Genomic DNA, 20567 nt, shown 5'->3' with positions numbered 1-20567 from the left:
CTAGCTGGCTTTGTAGCCCCATCAGGGGGCTGATGCTGCGCTGCTACTCGTCGAGCTTAGCCCAGCCCCCCACACGCCTAGCCGGCCTGCTCCAGAGGGGAGGGAAGCGCTGCAGTCGCTGAAGCTCCGCTTATATCTTGCTCCAATATTTTAATTAAGTATTGGTCGGAGTCACTTTCTTTCGTGACGTGCATTCTTATCTAGTCCCTGGCACGCTCTATGGTGTTTTCAGCGTTTGCCCGTTGAATAAGCTTAACGTCCGCTGGTTACAAGGCGTAAACGAAGTGCATTGCTAAGCTAATGTTGCTAACGTGAACTAGCTCGCTAATAACACAGCCGGTGAGGACGTCTTCATCCCCGGGTCAACCCAGCCATTTGCTCCGTGGGACATTATGCGGTAGTTATTCGTTATAAGCATAACACCAACTTCTGTTGGTTTGTATATCAACTGTTTACTGTAGCAATGCTAGAGCTTCATAGTTAGTTGCATGGCTGTTTGTCAGTGTTTTCAGCTAGCCACGACAGGGACGTTGGATTGGATGATTATATGGGTAGCAACACAGGCTAGCATCAGCCACTGGGCAGGGAGTTCAAGTGAGGGAACACTTTAGACACAGCGAGAGTTCCTGGCTTTATGATAGTGTAAGTTCCTCTGCGACCAACGCCCCCGTATCTGCACGGCGGTGGACTTGAACCGAGATTTTAAAAAGCGTTCACAGAAAGGATTATTTTTCTCTTCCCAAACTGGATATTGGCCTCCTCATTTGGATCGCCGTGGAAGAGGAGTGTCGCGACATTGAATATTTTTTTTAGGCCTGATTCAACTGTGATTCCTCGCCTACAGCAGTATTTGCGTGCTGGTCCCTTCGATGTGGAGGATTGAGTAGCACCGGCAACCAGATCCCCCACGGCGGACGGACATGCTGAAGTGTATCCCTTTGTGGCGGTGTAACCGCCACGTCGAGTCGGTGGACAAGCGGCATTGTAGCCTGCAGACTGTCCCCGACGAGATATTCCGTTACAGCCGCAGCCTAGAAGAGCTTCTCCTCGATTCAAACCAACTAAAAGAACTACCCAAGGTATGCACCATCTTACAAATTCTTCCCCCCACCTCCGTGTGAATGAGCCCAATGTCAAACATCATATTTCCTAATTTTAAGCTGTGAAGCAACAATTGATGTATGTATTTATGTTGGTGCATGCTGTGATCGTAGACTGTTGAATGTTATGTAGTTGGGACATCTGTGCGCTTAGTTATTTAAAGCGCGCGGACACAAAGTTGAGCGGTCTCCCTTGATGGATGCTTGCTTTGTGGAGAGGCATGCAGAGGAGCGTCCTGCTGCAGAGTGGGCGTGCACGGGCCAGCTCGGCACGCCGACTGAGCGCTGGCGTGCACTTTGTTGCCTGTAGTAACGGCAAGAAGTGGTCGGCGCGGGTTTGGCGACTGATCGCTACCAGAGGCATGCTTGGAACTAGTCTCCCTCACTCACACTCTCCTCCCGCCCACTCGTGTGTACTATGTGGAGGATGTTAGCCGTTGGTGTTTTTGAAGTGAGGTAAAATCGTTGAACATTTGTCCTTTTCATTCCCTCCTGAGTTGTGGAGCCTCAAGCACTGACCAGAGACCACACAGCACTCATTATGCTGAGCTGGCCACCATTGTTCCCTCCCCTGGACAAGGACAGCTCTGTGACGCGGTTCAGGGGTTCACACAAACACATTGTGTGGAGAACATGATGCCAGTCGGTTGCATACACTTGGACAGTTGGTTGTGAGGGAGAGCGAGGTCAATTGAACTCCTCTCGGCCAAAATACGGTTATTTCCTGCAAGCCATGTCTTTGTAGTCCCCTGAGAATGGTAAACAATGGACACGCTCACTGTTTGTTTTGGCCCGTCGTACAGATGGGCCAGTGTGCCACTGCTCGTTTGGCGTTCCTCGTGGTTGGGATGCTGTATATCTAGGGATGTCGTCGTTGACCAGTTGGTTTCACCCCTGAATGAGTCACACACAAACTATTTGACTGTTTAGAGCATACGTTCTTTAATCTAGTTACCCCAAAAGACCATTCTGTTGTGTCCGTCTGACATCTTCCCACACACTCGGAAATCTTCCCAGCAGAGAACATCCTAGTTTAGTTTACCTGCCGGAATTGAAGATCCTCCCCAGTCCTCGCCCAGACCCCTACTTGCATAGCCCCCCATATTAAAAATGGCCGGTCTACAGAGCTCAACGACGTGCTTGCTAAGTAGTTCAGCTCGTCTGTCTGCTGGTCAGATCAGAGAGAGGAGACCCTTGTGGTGACAGCTTAAGAGGGTTCTGCTTGAGCCGCAGGGCCGTGAACTTCCCAGGCACAGGCCCCCGTCTGAGTCGCACCAGAGAGGAGGCTGCCATTAGAGTTTGAGGAACTTGACAAAAGACCTACAGTTAATTATTAATCCGTCCTCATGCTCGTGAGGAAGGTGGGGGAAGGGGGGTTTCCCAACACAAAAGGCAGGGATCTTCCTGACTGGGTTAAAGCCTCTTGAGTGAGCCACAGTTCCAGCTCTGGAGCTGAGGGTTGCTCCACAGGTCCGGTGGAAAGGAACACTTGGGGTCCAGACTCGCCCTGGCCACCAGACAGACATAAATGGGCAGTGACAGTTAGGCTTGCTGCGAGCGTGCGGCGTGTAGACATAGAGCATATGGCCTCTCTCCGGTGCCGGAGAGGGGTAAGCTTCTGGAAGGTCAGAGCTGGGCCGGGCTAGGCTGGGCACCGCAGTAGCAGTGAGTGACTGGTTGTATCGGTTAAAGGCCTTTCCCTGTGGAGGTGTCTCTGCATCTTATTCCCCCCGTGTTCTCAGTCTGTGGCTCTCCGGTGTGCAGGTAGGTTAGTTGGAAGACAATGGCTTTGTTACAATGGCTTTTGTAATTAAGTCTACAAACTACGTCCCTTGCAGTTAATTCCCAATTCCCATTGCATTCCCAAATGTTCCTAGTTCATACTGGCGTACTCGGCAGATTACTAGTAGACCGTTGTACACATCTCAAACGCTGCACCATAACTTACTCATATACGTGTGCGTCTGTAGGCATTTTTACACTGCCAAGCAGCTTGGCATATGTTACAATGTTCACTGTCTTGCCTTTCTAAAGCCGAGGGGATATATTCCCTCTTTGTCAAGGAGCCGGCTTTCTTGTTTCCTTGTGGCCGAATCATTTGCATGCTCCAAATGTTTTTGTTTGTTTATTATTTAAGCCACTCGCATGCGAATGAGTAGACTACATCTAAGGCTAGAAACGCGATTAACTATTTACAAGTGCAAAAACGCCAACATATCCTTTATTTTGCTGACCCCATGTTTGTTATCCCGAAAAAAGCCTCATAAGGAAAGTTCCTCTGCTACTTTCGTAAATTGCACCATCTTTCACCGTTGTCTCTGTTGTAGAGAAAATGCAGCATCACCTCTACCCAAGTCCTGCCCTTGGTACCGCAATGTCTAATCGCATTTACATGAAAATGAACCCCCCAATATGTGTAGGGTTTGAGAGGGGACATTGGGGTGCGAAATCAAAACTGTACAACCTCGATCAGTGTAAACGTGTGGAAATTTCAAATAAGACGGGCGTATATGGCAGTGTAAAAACGCTTAGTGGTTGGGTGTACTTAAACGCACCTTGTTATACCAGAACTCCCATCGTGATCTATAGGAGCTGGGTGGAGGTCCATGAGAACATCTGTGTATTGTGTGGGTGGTGGGGTGCCCTTGACACGTGGTAGTGCAGTTAGATCCTGTGGCATGAGGGGTTTAAAAATGTGAACAGATGGAGATTTACACGCCTTGGCAGGTTTGCTTTACGTCTGTCTCTCTCTATCTTGTTCAGTCTATGTCTCTTTCTCCGTCTGTCTCTCTCTCTTGCTCTCTCTCTCCACTATAAAGTGTCTAAACACCTCTCTTCTTTGTATTGGCAAGTCATGCGGAAAACATCTCTCGTATCAATATAGGATTGATGGCCCAGTCAGAGATAATAAATACCATTTTGGCCTCATACCAGTTTAAATATCAAAATAAGAGCAGGCGTCCTCCTCTTTAACTACGTGTTGGTGAATGGAGCCCCTGAGTATAGTACTCGTACATGTTTTGTGTGAACTGGCTATGAATAAAATCCCTTACAAAACTATTTAATTCCTTCCTAGGATGAGGTAGTGCAGTGGAAGACTATAATAGTAGTTCTACGAGCTTTACTGAGTAGTAATCATGTTGTAACGCTCTAAGAGAACAGGCTGTTGACATGTTTCCAAGTCTTTTTGTACAGAGAGAGGGAGAAAGAGGGATGGTCCTGGCTCCTCTCATTCGAGATGGGAGCACGGCCTCTCTGGAGTACTCCGAGGAATTCCCCTCGTCCTCGGCTCACTACTGTACAGACCCGACACACACCAGCGCTGCTCTTATACGCTCCAATACATCTCCGGTTTCACTCTGACGCCTTTCACTTAGGCGCCCTAGTTTCTCTTTTCCTCGGTTGTTTGTATTTAGGGAGTTGTGTTGAATGCATTTATTAAAAGACATTTTAATAAATGTCTTTCTTGCCCTCGTCAAACTGTTGATCTGGAGGGGAAACGCTCAGCCTGTAGCTGTGGCTGCAAGATCGTGTTCAGGAAGAGGGAATTATCTTCTTAGCCATCCGTGAGTCCCATGACAGGGTACAAAGTAGTCTATTCAGCGCGTCTCACTGGACCCTCTCATATCCAATGTCATGGCTGTTGTCTGCAAAATTTCCTCCACCCTGCACAGGGTCTCACCCCGTCCAGCCCGTCTCTGTTGGGGCTCGGTGGATTAACTTAACCTGGGTCTCATCCTCATCCGCACTTCCTGAGGAACCACAGCATCGGTTCTCATAAATTACGATTTCTTTTTTTAAATTGTACATAAAAAGAAATTGTTGATTAAAAAAAATAGTAAAATATGATCTGTGGTATTTCCATTCCAATTTTCTCTATTTTTCATTGCATTGTTTGTATTTCTTTACATAAATAATCATTTACAAGTATTGTTTTTGTGTGTGTGTGTGTGTGTGTGCGCATGTATAGGTGTATATATAATTAAATAAATAAAATGCATAGACAAAAAAAAATTAATAAACCTGAAGCCGGTGTTCAAACCACTGAGATCACCTTTCCATTAAACCCTATGTTCCGGATCATGTTCTGTTGGGTCTCCAGCTTTTACGAGCGTCTGAATGGGGGAACAAACACCACGTGGGTGTGTCTCCTTGGGCTGTGATGGGTATTGTCTACTTGGCTAAACAGGTTTTTATGCGTGGCCCTGTATTATTAGCACACCCCGGCTAATGGTACGTTCATCTGCAAGCTATAGCTATATCCCACTTGACTGGTTTGTTGTCGCAAGATGCCAGAGCACAAATTACTGGCTCTTGTAGGACGGGCTTGCCCTGCCATCATCTGTTCGTTGGGGATCTCAGTTACTGTCAGTATATATAGTAATCGCTGTTAATCGCATAGATGTTCATCTTCATAATAATCAAATGTCTCTTTATTGGATGATAAAGTAGATCCATACTTATCTTTGAACCCTGCAAACCCTGTTATGATTTTTTGTTGTAGACACTACTGTGGAAATGATGTGGTTGTGTGCATTAATGTATAGAAAAGGCCCTCTGTCATACAAGCCAATGTTTCTTATTTATCTCGGATTTCAGGACCAAACCATATCATGGTAATGCCATTCTCTGCTGGGGTTGTTGTTCATGGAGCAGTCTCAGATATTGCCTCTAGAGAGATAGAATAGTTGCTGAAGTAGTCTTTGGAGTCTGTGTTCATTCTTGGTCCTTACCCTGTTTCGATCACACTGGAACAAATTTTGGAGAATAGAAAAGTTCTGTTTGACGGTGTTCCAGCTAACTAGGCTAATATCCCCTCAAGGGCTTCCAGGTAGATGTGGCGCTGTGGTCCCTCCTGATTGGCTGGCTGAATGGGGCTGGGCCCTCCTGATCAGTTGGTGGGAACCTGTCTAAGACGGTTGATGAATGAGAACGGCTGCATGCTTGCCCTACTGTAGAAACCTCCTTCATCACGGCTGCTCTTTGCTGCCAGTAAACCAACACTGACTTGGTATATTGAAACATTAACTCGGCTATGTAATGTGCACAGTCCACATCGGAATAGGATGGTCAATATTTGACCAAGGATCCACGTGTTCGCCCCTTTCTTCTCGGTGTGGCAGGCCTCAGAGCTGGGCGGTGCCTGTGATATTGGGATACCTGTTCAGTATGGACAAACCCCAATGTGGTTGTTTGAGGCTTGGCATTCAGGTTACCGGACAACTACTTTAAACATCCTGTGGACGCACATACGCTGATTGCAGCTGCTAGTTTCTTTCATATTTTATGTTGCTAATGTGTCTTTTAAAAATACCTTGCACGCAACCGACTCCTGCCCTCCCTGAAGAATTGTGGTGTACACAGCATTTGATGAATAAAAACGCTTTGACCCTCCCCAAGAAACTAAAACTACTGACAGCTGCCATTATGTTGACATAATATACGTTAAGACATTCTCATGAACATTAGCAGACAAATGAAAGCCTAGCGTTTCTTCATGCCTCTCATGGCCCCTCCCCCTCCTCACATTCCATTGGTCAGATTCATCACGACAAACAAAACACAGGAAACAACTCATTGTGGCCATTCATCTCCTGGTGGTGGATCTCTGGCAGATGAGTTAGTGAGCCACCAGCAGGGAGGATGGATGGATAAAGAGATCAGGTCTTTTCTAATGCATGAGCACATTCAGAAGGGTTCTTTGTCTGGAGAAGTGACCAGCTGGTCCAGCCCAGCCTCCACCCTCTCTTGCCCCATCCCCCACCGTAGAGGAGGTGCGAAGGGGTAGGGTGTGGGTGTGATGAGCCTCTACCGTAGATGGATTAACAGGAGGTGGTTGGGTGGTGGTGGTGGTGGTGTCTTGGCTCCCCCTTTGGAGGAAGTGGAATCCTGGTTCTACATGAGTGGAGGGGTGCTGAGTGGGTCCTCCTCTCCCTCTGGGACCGGACACCCCCTCTCCCAGACCCTCACCCCCTCCAAGGAGGCCAGCAGGGCAGGCAGCGTCATATGGGATCGGTTAAGCCCTCTAAAGCTCTTTAAAGATGGATCTCCACATGGGTTGGTTTTAGCTCTGGGTGACACAGCACCACACGTGCAGGATATCACACGCACACATGCGCGCACGCACAGACACACACACACACACACACACACACACACGGTGTGACTATTCCCCCACTCCACCAACAATACATAATATTAACCCCCAAGGAGGTAATCAAGTTAGGACTATTACTTTTTATTCATTCGGCAGTCACTTTGATCCGGTTCTACGATTACATTTTTGATACATGTCACCAAGGAGCAGATCGTGGCGAGGAATCTTGCTTAATGTCCCCTGGCTACTGGCAGGCTGTGGATATTGGGGTTCAAACCTGATAATGTTCAGAGTCTTGCCACCCTATACAATACTTCCCTGCGCACAAACTCTTGATGGAGCAACACATATCCACCATCCGAGTTTAGCGGGATTAACGTCATATCTCCGAGTTGTAGTCCAAGGCCATGGTTGCATAGCATGGGAATGTGTATCAACAATACAGACCGTCTGACTACCCTTTATCTGGGCCTGGAACTTTGTTGATCCCTCTCTGCCTAACTCTGTCCGTCTCTTATGCTCTCTCTCGGTCTGTCATGCTCTGTCTCTCATGTTCTGTCCCTCACGCTCTTTCTCTCATGCTATGTCTCAGTCTCCGTCTCTAATGCTCTCTCTCTGGCTCTGATGCTCTCTCTCTGTCTTTGTCTCTCAGGCTCTCCTTAAATTTGTCTGTTTGCGTCCTTCTCCCCATGTCTCTGTGTTCCTTTTTCAACGGCTCATTATGTCTGTCTCCGTCTGTCTCTGCATTGGCCTTCATATCACCTGACCAAAAGGTGAACGGGCAGGTGAATAACATACGTCTGCGGTGAAGGTGGGGGTTGAGGTGGAGGTTATGCACTGCTGACGAGCGGATCTGCAGTTGCAGGGTGGACTAGTGCTGCAGCTGCTGCTGCTGCTGCTGCTGCTGCTGCAGGACAGGGGAGGAGCATGTTGGCTCTGTGCTATCGGTACACACAGACCCATTTATCTGACCTATCAGGGCTCTCTCTGTGTTCCCGCGGTTACCTCAGGATTTATATCCACCTGTCAAGACATCCCCCTGGAGAAAGGAAGAGAAAGAATAAACCAGTAGGAAATGGCAGAACCAGGTGACTTTAGGAGGGATCGGTCCTCTACGGCAACAGGGGAATAAGATGCTCTTTAACGATGTGCGTCTGAATTCACCTTACGTCACATTGGCCAGGGATGCCTGCTAGATAGGAGTAGTGGATAGCCACAGAAAGTCGATGGACGGTCACAACTACCATTAATGCATGGTGCTTCTCTAGTCGACAAGGTCCATACGTAGGAAGTGGAGAGCATGCGGCAGATTAAACGAGGTGGTTGGTGTTTAAATTTATCTTTGACATTTCTGTGGCGTTGGGGACGCTGGTCCCAGAACGTTTGATCCAGCAGGGGCCCTGGGCCCACGGCCCCGGTCTGGGTAGCGGCTCTCTGAAGGCCACTGCGGGCCCTCTGGCGTCCTACTTGGCACTATAAGCGACCGCAAACAAAACCCTGCTGTTTATCTGCACGCCACACACACTTACCGGAGCCATCCGTCGCTTTTGTCTTCCTGTCGCTCCCGAAGCGGACACCCTGCAGCACTCAGGGCTGCACGCTGGGCAGGCCGGCCAGTCGATCGGCCGGGACGGCCCCTAGCTGCTGTCTCTGACACTGTTCTCTATGGTCGTCGTTCACTGTGGTTTATCCCTCGGATGACTATGTCTAGTCATCCGCACACTTTGCTTGATTGACTCTGGTCTGCTTATCTTTATGTCTAGTCATCTGGTTACTGTGCTTGTTAACCGTGGTCTGCTTATCTTTATGTCTAGTCATCTGGTTACTGTGCTTGATAACCGTGGTCTGCTTATCTTTTTTTGTCTAGTCATCTGGTTACTGTGCTTGTTAACCATGGTCTGCTTATCTATATAATATATCTAGTCATTTGGTTACTCTGCTTGTTAACCGTGGTCTGCTTATCTATGTATCTAGTAAACTGGTTACCGTGCTTGTTAACCTTGGTCTGTCTTTCTGTATATCTAGTTATCTATTACCATTTCTTGATTACTTTGGTCTGTCTATCTGTGTATCCATTCCAGTCATCTGCCTACTTTATCCGGTCACCTTGGTCTGTATTTTTATGTATCAAGCCATCAATTTAGACTGCTTGATCACCCTGGTCTGTCCATATAACTATCGGCTTATTAATTTACTCTGCTAAATTTGATTTGTCGTTCAATCCATATATCTTGTTATCCTCTTGACGCTCTTGATCACGCGAGTCTGTCCTTCTATGTATCTATCTGTTTACTGGGCTCTATTAGCATGGTCTGTCAAACTAGCCATTGTCTCCTTTATTTAATGCCATTCCTTTGGAGGGGGAAACATTGGCAGAACGGGCTGGCAAGCCACCATCTCCATTTGAGCTGCTTGGTGGAGGCCTGTGTTATTCTTGTTGGTTCCTGTTCTAATTGGGAGCGCCCCCTGTTTTGCTGCAAACCGAAATCAGCAAGTTAGGAGGTGGAATACATTGTTCTGGGTCCTAGTGCCGGGCTCCACCCCTCACCAAGAACATCACAACATGCCATACATTTTTGAATGTAGATACGTTCAACTTCTCTTGTTTGAATTCAACCATGTATATCAATGACTACAGAAACATGTGATTGCCGTCAATAGCTTCTCTGTTAGCAGCCTAGAACTAACTATGCAATGCTGGTGCAAAATCAACCCTAGTACACACACCCTTGTTGGCCCAGTGATGTTGTACGGCCCCTCGACAACGCTGACTTTGATAACAACATGGCCGGCCTTGGAACACTCTTCTGGGAGACTGGCCGTCCCCCAGCGCTCAGCATCCTGGGTCTTTGTCTCGAGCTCCAGCGGTCCTATCGCAGCACCGTGTACGGTGGCGCTCTCTGAAACTTGTGACGGCACAAGAGCAGTACTCGGTTGATTGGGTTTGGCGGACTGGTGAGCAAACACAACACGGGTCTGGTCCGGCTGACCGGGTCTGACGTGGTGGAGGTGGGGGTGAGGGTGGTTTGGGGTGGCAGTCTGGTCAGGGGCTCGTGGGTGAACCCTGTTTGGAACCATGGGATAAACTCGACGGGGAGGGGGGGTCCCGGGAACATACAGGAGCTGTGTACGGACGTGTATGTGTGTGTCATGCTTGCATGTCAAGCACAGGAACTAACAAGGAATAATGGGTGAATAGAATGGATGTTGTCACACGAGAGAATGCACCCATGCGCTTGTGTCTGTGTGTGTGTGTGTTTGTGTGTGTGTGTGTGTGTGTTTGTGCATATGTGTGAGTGTGTCAGCAGTCTTTTTTAGGCACCCTCAAGCCCTTTTGTCTGTCTTTGTTCAGCCAGAAGCCTGCACAAAGTGATTGTCTGTCCACATATTTGCACGTTAATATCTTGTAGCTCCAGCACTTGCCAGGGCTGCCTCGTTTGTTTATGATATTGGGGGTAGTGGGGGCCGGCCGGTATTTTCACGGCAGTTGAACTCGGTCAGCGAGAGGGAGAGAGGGCCGGTGTTATTCTGCTGACGGGGGGGGGGGGGGGGGGGGGGGTGATGACGGTCGGGGCATTGTGTTGTGTGAAGGTCGGGGTCCGGTGATCCGCAGCAACGCTCTGTCGCCGCACAATGCAACTCTTGAGAATTTCGCTCGGCCTTCCGGTCTCCCAGCCAGCTCTAATTATACTCTCCGCTGCAACACTGTTTTGGGTTGGAAAACCAAATTACACTACAAAATAATGTGGGTCGCCCAGGGCCGACGCCCAGAAACATGAGTAGGTTTGGTCGGGTCAACCATGGTCTGTCTCTCTCTCACTCACTCACTCACTCACTCACTCACTCACTCACTCACTCACTCACTCACTCACTGGGAGGGTCTGCAGTTTTGACCGCTGTTCTCCCATTTTAAGACGTTACGCAAGTCCAGAAAAATGGATTCATGCCAATTTCGGGATTCTTTGCTTCTTCGAGCTGACTTGGAAATTGGAAGTAAATGTCAACGTAATGTTTGTTGAAAAATATTGATGGCATTGGCCTACAAGAGGCGCTTAAGTGTATTTGCCACTTTCATATAAAAAACAATGGCGGAGACTGACAGACCTGTAGAGCTGCAACGTTAAACCATATGTCAAAGCCATACTTTTAACCACTACGTTAGACCCATATGTTAAACCACTACTTTTACCTATACATTAAACTTGTACGTTAATTCATAGCGAGGTCCCTACCAGTAGCATGAGGAACACACAGATGAAGTGTTCTACGGGGGTCGAGATAGCCCCAGTCTGCTGAACGCCGCTAGCTCAATAGAGTTGTTTGCTCTAAGTCATGTGACTTTCCAGGATATTCAGGCATGCCTGGAATCTCCAGGAGGCTGCCCTGCCCTCTCCAAAACCACACACGCATACATTCACAAACTACCCCATGCACGTTCGCACACATGCGCATTCCTTGTGGCAAATCTCACACACCAACCGTTTGCTAACACAAACAAAGTAGCGCGATACGTGTGCTTCCTGGACACAGAGACAGCCAGACAGACAGACACAAACTCTGTCTCTCTCACACACAAACTCTGTCTCTCTCACCCAATAACTCTGTCTCTCTCACACACTAACTCTGTCTCTCTCGAACACACACACGCATGCACGCGTGTTTAGCCACATCTCCAATCAGCGGTGCAGTTTACAGTTCTTAAAAGTTGTCCTGAGACTGTGTCACGGTGATTAAAGTGAACAACTCTAATTCCTCTAGCAGTTTAATTAAGGCTGCCGTCTCTCCCTCCCCCATAGGATTGGCTGAGCTGGGGGAAGGGCAGGAGACTATAAGCTGCTTCCCATGGTGTGTGTGGGTCTGGTTGATCGTGTGCATATATACAGTATTGGTTATGGATGGTTAATGTTCAGGTAGAGGTTGTTTTAGATAGGAGGTCACGTTGAGGTCAGTGTTCGGTGGGGGTGACTTCCAGGTAAGGGTCAGGAGAAGGGAAGCATGTGTATGGAAGTACTGTCCAACCCCATCTGCTCTTTATTGACCTGTCTCTGTACTGTCCAACCCCACCTGCTCTTTATTGACCTGTCTCTAGTCTGTACTGTCCAACCTCCAACTGCTCTTTATTGACCTGTCTCTGCACTGTCAACCCCCACCTGTTCTTTATTGATCTGTCTCTGTGCTGTCAAGCCCCACCTGCTCTTTATTGACCTTTATCTGTACTGTCCAACCCCACACTGCCCCGTAGTGACCTGTTTCTGTACTGTCCACTGCCCACCAGCTACTTAATGACCTGTCTCTGTGCTGTCTATCCCATACCTGATCCTAACGAGTCACTAGTAAAAAACATCTCATAAATGACTTGATAGTAGGACCCAACAGCCACTTAATGGGGTTTTCGTACAGGATTGTTTCTTGGTAGAGTTTATATTAGGGCTGGGGTACCCAAGTACCATTCTTAACGGCCTAACCGAGGGTCATTACATTGATGTAGACGGACAGACGTATATGTAAACAGACATTAAAGTATGGTATCGGACTAGTACTCCTTTTCCTTTCTCTATGAAATTTCAAACATCATATTTGATCATTGTAAGGGCATGACCTAAAAGATAGACCTCAAGAAAAAATTAATGATTTAACACTAGAGAAATGCGTAACTTGTATAAAATAGTGCCACGGCCCATATAGTCCACGCGAAGGCCGGCGGAGTGTTTCAGACACACAGGCTCACCAGTATACCAAGAAGAGGTCCTCAACCCAGACGATGCTTACAGTGGAGGCTTCAGCTCTAACACCCATGCATGCTCCCAAGGGTGTATTTTACTGCCACGCAAAAGTCCTCCTGGTTGTGTGTCCCAACGTCACACTGCAGCTCCACCACCCCTCTGCTAGCTCCACCCCCCAACCGTGACACCACTGCTCCTTCAGAGCGGACACACGCAACTCTGCTTCATCACAATAATCATGATGATGATAATCATAACAGACCGTTGGAGACGGTCACCCTGGCAACCTGAAGCTGGGGAGTGTGTAGTAAGCGGTGGGTGTGTGTGTATGAAGTGGGTGTGTGTATGAAGCGTGTGTGTCTGTATGTGTGTGTGTGTGAGTGTGGTAAGCGTGTGTGTGTGTAGTAAGTGGGGTAAGCGGGGGTGTGTGTATATGAAGCGTGTGTATGTGTGTAGCAAGCGGGTTTGCATGCGTTTGTAGTAAGCTTGTGTGTGTGTGTGTGTGTGTAGCAAGCGGGTGTGTGTGTGTGTGTGTCTGTAGTAAGCGGGTGTGCAGTAAGCGGGTGTGTGTGTATATATGAAGCGTGTGTGTGTGTGTGTAGTAAGCGGGTGTGTGTGTTGTAAGCGGGTTTGAATGTGTTTGTAGTAAGTGTGTGTGTGTGTGTGTGAGTGTGTGTGGCAAGCGGGTGTGTGTGTGTAGTAAGCGGTTGTGTGTATATGAAGTGTGTGTATAGTAAGTGGGTGTGTGTATGTGTGTGTGTAGAAAGCGGGTATATAGGTGTGTGTAGAAAGCGTGTGTGTGTGTGTGTGTAGTAAGCGGGTGTGTGTATGTGTATGAGGCAGGTGGGTGTGTGCGGAGGGGGGGTTTGGGCAGCTGTTCATGCTGATGCAGGGATCAAGACAGCCGTGCGTATGTCTTCCTGTCGACTTAGTGCGGGTGTTATGGTAGTTGCCACTTGTGTGAGTGTGAGTGTGTGTGAGAGAGTGTGAGATGCACGTGGGTTGAGTCCCACTCTTAGTGTGCGTGTGTCTGTCTATTTAGTTTCATGGACTTGTATGAGCAAGGGGGATTCTAGGTAGCTCCCGGTGCATGCGTGTGTGTGTGTGTGTGGGGGGGGGGGGATTCTAGGTAGCTCCCGGTGCATCTGTGTGTGCGGGGGGTATTCCGGGCGGGGGTGTGTGTGGGGTGCTCCCTGATCCCAGGGCGGCTGGGCGGTAGGTCGTGGGGACAGGGCTGTAATTATGCTGTCTCCATGACGTATTGAAGGTTTGGCTCGTAATCCGTGGAAATGACATCCCCCTCTCCCCCAAGAGTCTGTCTGTCTGTCTCGTGTGTGTTGTGGGTTCATTGTTTAACCTGTGTTATAAAACTGGAGAGAGGGAGAAAGGGCCCAGTCGACATTATATCCTCAAGATTATATGATCTAGAATATACACTCTCCGTTATTCTCAGAACAGTCATGCAGAATACTTTAATGATAAGGACCAAACCGCAGTTTCGTTCTAGAACTACCATCTTCACCATTACCTCATCCAAGCCGTATGGACATGTAGACAATTTGTCTAGTGCGCATCATAAATAACGGACGCGTAGGTCAAAGAGTTGTCCCGTTCCTCGCTCAAACTTAAAGGCTATAGGCTTTCCTGTTCCTCGACAACCATCACCAAGGCCTCTCCCCTCTCCCTGCCTTGCCCCTTAGAGTGCTAAGCAAAGTGAGGCTAGCTTTTCTCTACACCTGACTGTCTCAGGGCCCAGTCACCACACCAAGGCTGGCACACTTTAACACTTAAGCAGCCCAACCCAAATTTGACCTTCACAGAGGCGACTTTGGCCTGCTGTTGCTATGGGATGTCGGTCCTAGAAGGCAGGTTTTGTGCCATGCCACGGCAGAGGGTGACACTAGCTTCATAGCAGTCTGTGGGTGTGTACTTAACTCTTTAAACCTAGCAAATGATAGGCCTTGAAAAGACGCTTGACCAAGGGGAAAGTGTAGGAACGGTTAGTGTGTCACTTTTGTCCCTGGTCCAGTGTTAATGACCTATCATTTGCAATAGAGTCTACATTGCTGAGGGGACCTGGTCAAAGGTGAGACCTGGTCAAAGGTGAAACCTGTTCTTTGCTGGTGCTGAAACACCAGCAAAAGAATGGGGAAGTGAACCGGTCCTTATACATCGCGAGGAAGTGAACCGGTCTTTATACAGTATAGATCTTCACAAAGCCGCCTTTCCTGATCCGATGGAGGAAGTGCACCTAAAGTTTACCAAGCAAAGAGTGTGGGGCATTTTGAGTCATGGATATACAGTGTCCACTGTGGTTTTCCAGGGAACACAAACTCACACAGGTGTGCCTCAGGTGAATCAGAGGAATGAGGTAAACAAGAGTACCAGTGAATATTGGTTCAAATCTCTGCTTCGACAGACGTATGCGAGAGATCAAATCTCAGTTAAAGAGCCTCCTTTTGACCACCGGTGGTGATGTTCTACGTCGACAAGGGCAGTGTGACTGATCTTACATTTCTTTTAATCTTTCTTTCAAGCGCTACCGAATACAGACAGACGTTCTCTGCTGCTGTGGACGCCCTGCTGACGGTTTCACCCTCTGACATAGTTTACTCCATTCTAATCCACGAATCGGATGTCTTCAGGCTCTGTTCGTTTTTCTGCACAATTGTTTTGTATCGACCCTACCTTCTCCTCCTGCCTAGTTTTGTTGTTATATAATACAGCTAATAGTAATACCTCTGCTGCCGATATTGTTAAGCAGCCTACCTCTTCAGTGTTATCAGAAACACAGAAAAATGTCATCACTAATGATCAACTGGTATCTATTGTACTTTTTATTTTATTTATTTTGCACTGATGGATTTTTATGAACTTTTATCTATTGCGCTGCTTTAGTTAGCACATTTGCTATTCTTGTTCTACCTACCTCTAACAGATGTAAATAAGCTTCTAGCTAAAGGGTTGATTCCAAATAATTGTGAGCTGTCCCTGTAAAAATTCAATAAAATAGCCTAGCTAGCTGTTGTGTGTGAGTTGTCTACCACCCTGGCCTATCCCATCTCTAGCAGCTCTGATAAACTACCATTAACTGCTAAAATCGGCAAGCTAGCTAGAGGCTGGTGTGTCAGACTTGTCTACCACACCTGGCCGAAATCCCAGCTGGGGCCGCTCTGATGGCCGGTATGGAAACCTGCAGCTAGTGTAACAGCCTCTATAGCCAGGGTTAATGTTTCACCCCAGGGCCAGATAAAGGCCTATCTGGTACCATTATAATTACCACAATCTGTGCTGGGCTCCGCCAACTTCCTGGTGCTTTTATGAAGACCAATCAGTGAGAGAATAGCAGAGATACAGCAGCATAGGATGTTGTGATAGTCTGGATGTAATCAGGGTAAACAGGCAGGGGATTGGAGCACTTTGTTGCCAATGTACTGCCGTTAACAGGACAGACTTAGCTACTGTTAGATGTGTTTACATGGTTTGATATACTTGGAACGCCGTCCTGTACGTCTACTCCCAAGAGTTCCTCTAGGCTGAGGCTCCTCAGAAAGCTCACTCTGCTTCCAAAACGATCCAACTCAACCGTGTTTGCACTGAAACTTTGTGTACACACCCCCAATTTACATATACGTGCTACCTGTACAGCGCGAGACCAAAGACATGGGCTGAGTGCTGGGGAAGCCCGCCGCCCAGATGCTGTGGGAGATTTGACTGCAGGGCTGCAGGCTGTTCAAATACGTGCGTGTGTGTTTGATCGGCGCCGTGTGTGTTGACAGTGCGCTGTCCGAACAGGAAGAGAGTTTTTAAACAAAGACAAGAAGCCCAGGCGGCGTCGAGAAGGGCGGGGGGGTAGGGGGGGGGATAGGTAGGCTGTTGCCATGACGACAGAAAGACGGATCAGGACCTTCACAGGAAGGGGGTTGAGGTCCTCGTGTGGACTGTAAACAACAGAGCTAGAGAGGCGCTCAGGTTTGTGTTTTGTTTGTGTTTTGGTAGGTGATGTGTTGGCAGGGAGATGGTTGGCAATACAGTTTTCCGTAGATGTTGCTGTCACTGGAACATGAAGTGTAATAGCGAGCTTAAGGTGCAATATCGAACATTGCGCTGTCGAGTCTTTGACATTGCTACTTCTATTGGGGACATCGCGTGTGTGTGTGTGTGTGTGTGTGTGTGTGTGTGTGTGTGTGTGTGTGTGTGTGTGTGTGTGTGTGTGTGTGTGTCTGTGTGTCTGTGTGTCTGTGTGTGTGTGTTTGCGGTGAATGTAATCAGCCCCATGCTGGCTAACGCAGGTGTAATTTGAATATCAGGTTTGAATGCAAATCTCCTCTGAGGCGCCACACACACATCTGCACCTCTGCAAATCACTGGTCAACTCACCTGTGATTTTCAGTTCTTCAGGTATTGTTTCTTTATATGGCCATATTGTGTTTGTGCCATGTAATGTGACCAAGTTAGATTATATATTTATATATTTCATGAGAATTTATTGAATGCATAGTAACGCGTTGTTTTAGCATCACTTTTATCCAAAGCATCCTGCAGTCAGTCAATATACATTTTTTGTCAGCCCAAAGAAACGTCTGTTGCATTCACCTTTTGATTCAACGGACAATACATTCAGCCATTTTCAGCCTTGAGGCGAACAAGGTCCAAATCGCCGGGAGCGCCAGTCGTTGGTAAGAAGATCACACCTTTCAGAATCACGTGGTCGAGAGGACGCCCGGCGATGACTGCTTTGTTTTGATCCTCGCGGTGATTAAACCCTGGTCACATGTCATAGGTCGGGAGGTCAGAGAGGTGTTGCATGGCGTTGTTTGGTCTAACCCTGGCTTACAACAACAACAACACCACCGAATAAAGCCACCTTCCCGCCGCTGGAGGGATTAGCTTAACGTGTGCGTACAGGATGAGTCTAGATGATAAACAACGTGAGGAGAGCGACCACGGCCTGCAGGAAACACTCTGCATGTCTCCTTACCATTGATACTCTTTTCACAGAACCAAGCTGACCTACAGCCATCCTTATTCTAAGCTGTACTTCAGGGTTCCCACAAAAAAAGTAAAGCAGAGTGGGAAATGCTTTGAGAAAGGGGCTAGCGACGCAGGGCTGTAACCTCAAAGTCCCTATTCAAGTTGTCGTTACTGGAGTCGACTCAAGTACTGCAGGTAAAACAATCGCGGGTCTAAAAACAAATTATAATGTTAGTATGTAAGCATTAACCAAACTGTAAACTGAACCCTCAAACAACAGTGTGAAAGCGGGGCAGAAAGAGAGGCCAGCTCAAGCAGTCCACCCCGCCAGAGCCACGGTGACGGCGCTCGCTGAGTCTGCCCCTCGCACCTTGCTTTGTATGCTTTATTGTAAGTGTTTAGTGCAGACTTTGCGCGTGTAGTTCAGCGAAAATGCAATTTGTTTGTAGAGGTGGACATTCGTTTAGCGTAGATGCTGCGCCTCACCTATATACACACTATGTGATACCCTGCATATATTTGGGTGTAAGATAGTGTGGTGGCTGCAGTAGTAGGGCAGACCCTCTGCGACAATGTACTGGGTTTGATTCCCAATGACTGCAGCCTACCTGTCAGCATCCTAGATCTGGATACGCTTGCACAGGTCAACGTGGATCAAAGCATCTGCTAATAGTAGCAGTCATATTGTTGTTATTCCTAGAGTTGTTCCTAAGCCTGATTTCGGAAATGCCTCTGATGCAGCTAAAAATGCTGGATCGGGCATCAGGGAGTAGGGATGTCCTGATCCAGCTTTTTGCACTTCTGATCCGATACCGATATTGTAGCTTTTAGCATCGGCCGATACCGATACCGGCCGATCCAAGCATGTATTAAAGATTAAAGATATTTACTTATTTTGTTGTACTACTCATGTTGAAAAGGGTTTTACTCTTAAGAACAACTAGCCAACTTAATTAGGTTAGTGTGAATAATCCACAATAATAGTAATGAGAAGCTGACCTGTTTATTCAGGGTTAAATAAACACAAAATAGACAAAATAATAAATAGTCAAATTACCAAACACACACTGAATTGGCATCAGTGCTCTGTTCTTGAACAACAAGAGTGTAAACAATATTGTAAACAATATAACATTATATATAAAAGCAACACACACAAAACCTGAGTAGAAAATAGTCAAATTACCACACACACAGTGTGCGCTAGGTGTGCTGAACAACGCGGACCGGATTTGGGGGGAAAAGCTGAAAAAAACTGGAATGGATTACCTACATTGGTGCGCTTGAAAACACGGACCAGAGTTTTGAAAACAAACTGGATCGGGAGTCCGGATCGGGATTTTCCCGTGCAGTCCGATCCGATATTGATATGCATTTTTTTGCTAATATCGGCGGCCGATCTGATCCAAATATCGGATCGGGACATCCCTAGGAGTACACAAGTCTATGTACCGATCTGATATGACGTAATGTATTAGCCCCTTTAAAATCCACTTTAATATAGTTTCACCCGGCGTGAATCCATTTTTCTTCACTTTCTGCTACTGGCAACTACTGTTTGAGAGCAGCGAAGAAGAATTGATTGCCACCGGTAATTTATCCACAGGAACAGGTGCCAGAGGTGACTTGGCGGTCACCACATTCGGTAGTCGTCCTGTGTGTGACCAGACCTGGGTTGTTTCTGAGCTCCGATAGCGGTGTGTTAAGCTGAGGGGATGCTGATCTTCGGGTCTGTTAATAACCCGATAGCTGGCAGCTCATGGGTTTGCAACAAACAGTACAGTATGTTCTGTTATAGCACGGCGTCCTCGCTCTCCTACCCTCTGCGTCTCTTTCCATCCGACACTATATATACACCCTTTTCTCCTGCTAAGGATTCTCCATGAGTCGATTGCTCACTTCCTCACTCTCTCACTATGTTTCTGTGTGTCTTTTTCCATCGCTAATTCATACGTGTCCCCGTACGCTGTCTCTTTCCCACTTTGCCTCTGTCTCTACTACTAATGTCCTTAAAATAGACACCCGTAAACACGTGGGCAACAATGTGTGCACACACACTTCCACTGTTCGCTGTGGAGTGCTTGCAGGTAATCGCATTAGGGTCTCTTAAAAGTGACACACACGCCGTCGCCGCAAAGTGTATAGATGTTTTTAGCAGCGCTAACCTTGCCGTGATGGATATTTCCGACCTAAACGCACCAAACGCACCGTGACAACAATCACACATGCACGCATGCATCCATAAAGGGTACATTAAGGTAGCTCGATCCGTCCTTCACTGTTGGCTCTCTACATGCATGTCACTTACAAGAACATTAGTTTATGTGTCGGTCTAATTACAAGGTACATATTCATGCATGAATCACACACGAAGACACATCGCGCATGCCAAAAGACGCACGCACACACACACAGAGCAACCATTCAGAGAGCCTATATGCAGCGAGAATCTGTTGTTCTATTCTTTCCTCATCGATAATGATTCACCATCAGCCTCTTGTTTAGAAAACACACACAGACACACACTCTTTGAGCACTCTCTCTTGTGCACTTCCCTGTTGTTTTCTCCCAGTCAGTGCCCTCTGTTCAACTGTAACCTCTTCATCCCCCAGTACATCTGTCTGTCTCTGTCTCAATACAAGAGCTGTTTGGGAATGAAAAAAAGCATTCACA

The 20567-nt window shown here is 47.5% G+C and overlaps 1 protein-coding gene across 23 annotated transcripts in view; it reads left to right on the top strand.

Annotated features, from left to right (window-relative positions):
* The first annotated feature begins 47 nt into the window (after positions 1-47).
* Positions 48-20567, top strand: part of scrib (scribble planar cell polarity protein) — a 74673-nt gene continuing 54153 nt past the window's right edge. For 9 of the 23 annotated variants that reach the window (XM_030348301.1, XM_030348289.1, XM_030348286.1 and 6 more), the window contains exon 1: positions 70-1079. In XM_030348301.1, coding sequence (XP_030204161.1) covers positions 921-1079 — 159 coding nt within the window. In that variant the 5' untranslated portion in view covers positions 70-920. Of the gene's footprint in view, positions 1080-20567 lie in introns of all 23 variants that reach the window. The other 14 variants (XM_030348291.1, XM_030348309.1, XM_030348290.1 and 11 more) reach the window with 5 other exon arrangements.

Source organism: Gadus morhua, chromosome 23 (assembly GCF_902167405.1).
Source record: "Gadus morhua chromosome 23, gadMor3.0, whole genome shotgun sequence".
NCBI classification, from domain to species: Eukaryota; Metazoa; Chordata; class Actinopteri; order Gadiformes; family Gadidae; genus Gadus; species Gadus morhua.
The sequence above is the reverse complement of the archived record's forward strand: the minus strand, read 5'-3'. Positions and strand labels throughout refer to the sequence as shown.